We start from the raw sequence: 1,789 nt of genomic DNA, 5'->3' as shown, positions 1-1,789 counted from the left end.
TATACGTCACTGAAGATGGCTAAAAAATAGCCGAAACGTTTGACTTAGAATAAAGAAAATTTCTTAGAAATAAATTAATGCGTACCAATAACCACGCTGATTCCCATCTGCCTTACTCATACTTACTTAGTTTCTTTACAAGATTTTATTTTAAAAAATTAGTTCTAAATGAAAAATTAATGGCTGTATATTTTAATTTATATAACTGCTAGATTTATTATCATGTCTTGCCATTTCGAAGAACACGTTTCTTTATCACATCAGTAGATACGGTCTTCAAGTCATAAGCCAGGCCCAAATAAGCGAAAAAGTCAATGAAAGCTGTAGTAAAATTGAGTCCATAATTTTCAAGTTCCGCTGCTTTATAATCCCAAGGAAAGACGTGATGATAATTATGCCAACCTTCGCCTAATGTTGCTATAGCAACTCCACTATTGTTGGTAGAACTGAGTGATCTGCGTAATAAAATAAATATTTTTAAGTAACAACAATTAATATTACATATCATAATATATAGAGACTATTGTAAATATTTTATTATTTTTAATAGTTTTATATAAACGCAGAGACATGTATATTTGATAACTCAAAAATAACACGAGTACGTACTTGTCGTATGGTCTCATACCCCAGATGTGAGCCACGGAATTCACCGACCAAGTAGCATTCAGGTTTGCGCAATATCTGAACATTGCAAGATGCCACGAATACCACAAACTCTCATCCCACAACCACCAAGGTACTAATGTTGGTATAATAAAAGAGCAAGGCAACATCAGATACAGATACCACCTGAGGAAGAAGATGCAAAATAACATTGGTGTAGGACCAATTGAATCAATTTTATGTTTAATCGGCTCGATCTTGTTCCCGCAGAAACAAGCTGTGACGTACTTTTTTTGAAACATTACGAATGGATCTTGCTTGAGATCACTGCAATCGACCGTTGCACCTTTAAGCGTAACATCAGGATGTTTATGTATCAGAAGCCAACCTACGTGCGAGAAGAAGAATCCTCTGCTCGCGTTATACGGATCCGCGTCGGTGTCGGTGAATTTATGGTGCACGCGGTGATCTCTGGTCCATTGGTAAATGTCATCCTGAAAAATTTAACACACTGAGAACAATGTACGATATCATCACGATACAAAAAAAGGAGAATGTAGATAAAATTAGAAACCCATTCACTAGCTCGTGTTTAAAGAAATAAGTAAGAAATTTAGACTTGGAAAAGGAACGAGCAAGGTATGCCGTGACACGAAATCACTAAAACATAGTATTATTAAAAGAATTTTAAAAAAATTTTAATGACAAAACATTTTGACTGCACGGAGTCTGCTTCAGTTGATATAAATTAATATATAAATAAATAAAAACATCAATAAAATAAATTAACCATTTAAATGAATTAATAAAAAATTCATAGAAGCAATTCAGTCAATAATAAAATTAGGAAAATCTAAAACAATGAACTCGCAATTATTCGTTCGCATACAATAGTATGGCGCATGTTGTACCTTCTCTGAGTGAAACATTGCAACATGCGCCTATTGTATGCGAACGAATAATTGCGAGTTTAATATGCGACAAAACTTTATACAGCGTTCATTGTTTTAGGCTTTCCGAATTTTATTATTGACTGAATTGCTTCTACAAATTTGTTATTAATTTGTTTAAATTAATTTGTTTAATTTAATTTATTTTATTGATTTATTTTATTTATTTATATATTAATTTATATCAACTGAAGAAGACTCCGTGCAGGCGAAACGCTTTGACATTAAATTTA

At 32.5% G+C, this 1,789-nt stretch overlaps 1 protein-coding gene across 1 annotated transcript in view; it reads right to left on the bottom strand.

Annotated features, from left to right (window-relative positions):
• LOC105456954 (acyl-CoA Delta(11) desaturase-like) overlaps nt 1-1,106 on the bottom strand; it is a gene marked incomplete at its 5' end in the record, with an annotated part of 5,895 nt that extends 4,789 nt beyond the window's left edge. Inside the window, 3 exons of the mRNA XM_011701346.1 lie at nt 232-455; nt 610-792; nt 895-1,106. Of these exons, the coding sequence (XP_011699648.1) occupies nt 232-455; nt 610-792; nt 895-1,106 (619 nt within the window). The remainder of the gene's footprint in view (nt 1-231; nt 456-609; nt 793-894) is intronic.
• Between the last annotated feature and the right edge of the window lie 683 nt (nt 1,107-1,789).

This window comes from Wasmannia auropunctata, unplaced genomic scaffold, assembly GCF_000956235.1.
Source record: "Wasmannia auropunctata unplaced genomic scaffold, wasmannia.A_1.0 LD335473.1, whole genome shotgun sequence".
Taxonomy (NCBI): Eukaryota; Metazoa; Arthropoda; class Insecta; order Hymenoptera; family Formicidae; genus Wasmannia; species Wasmannia auropunctata.
The sequence above is the reverse complement of the archived record's forward strand: the minus strand, read 5'-3'. Positions and strand labels throughout refer to the sequence as shown.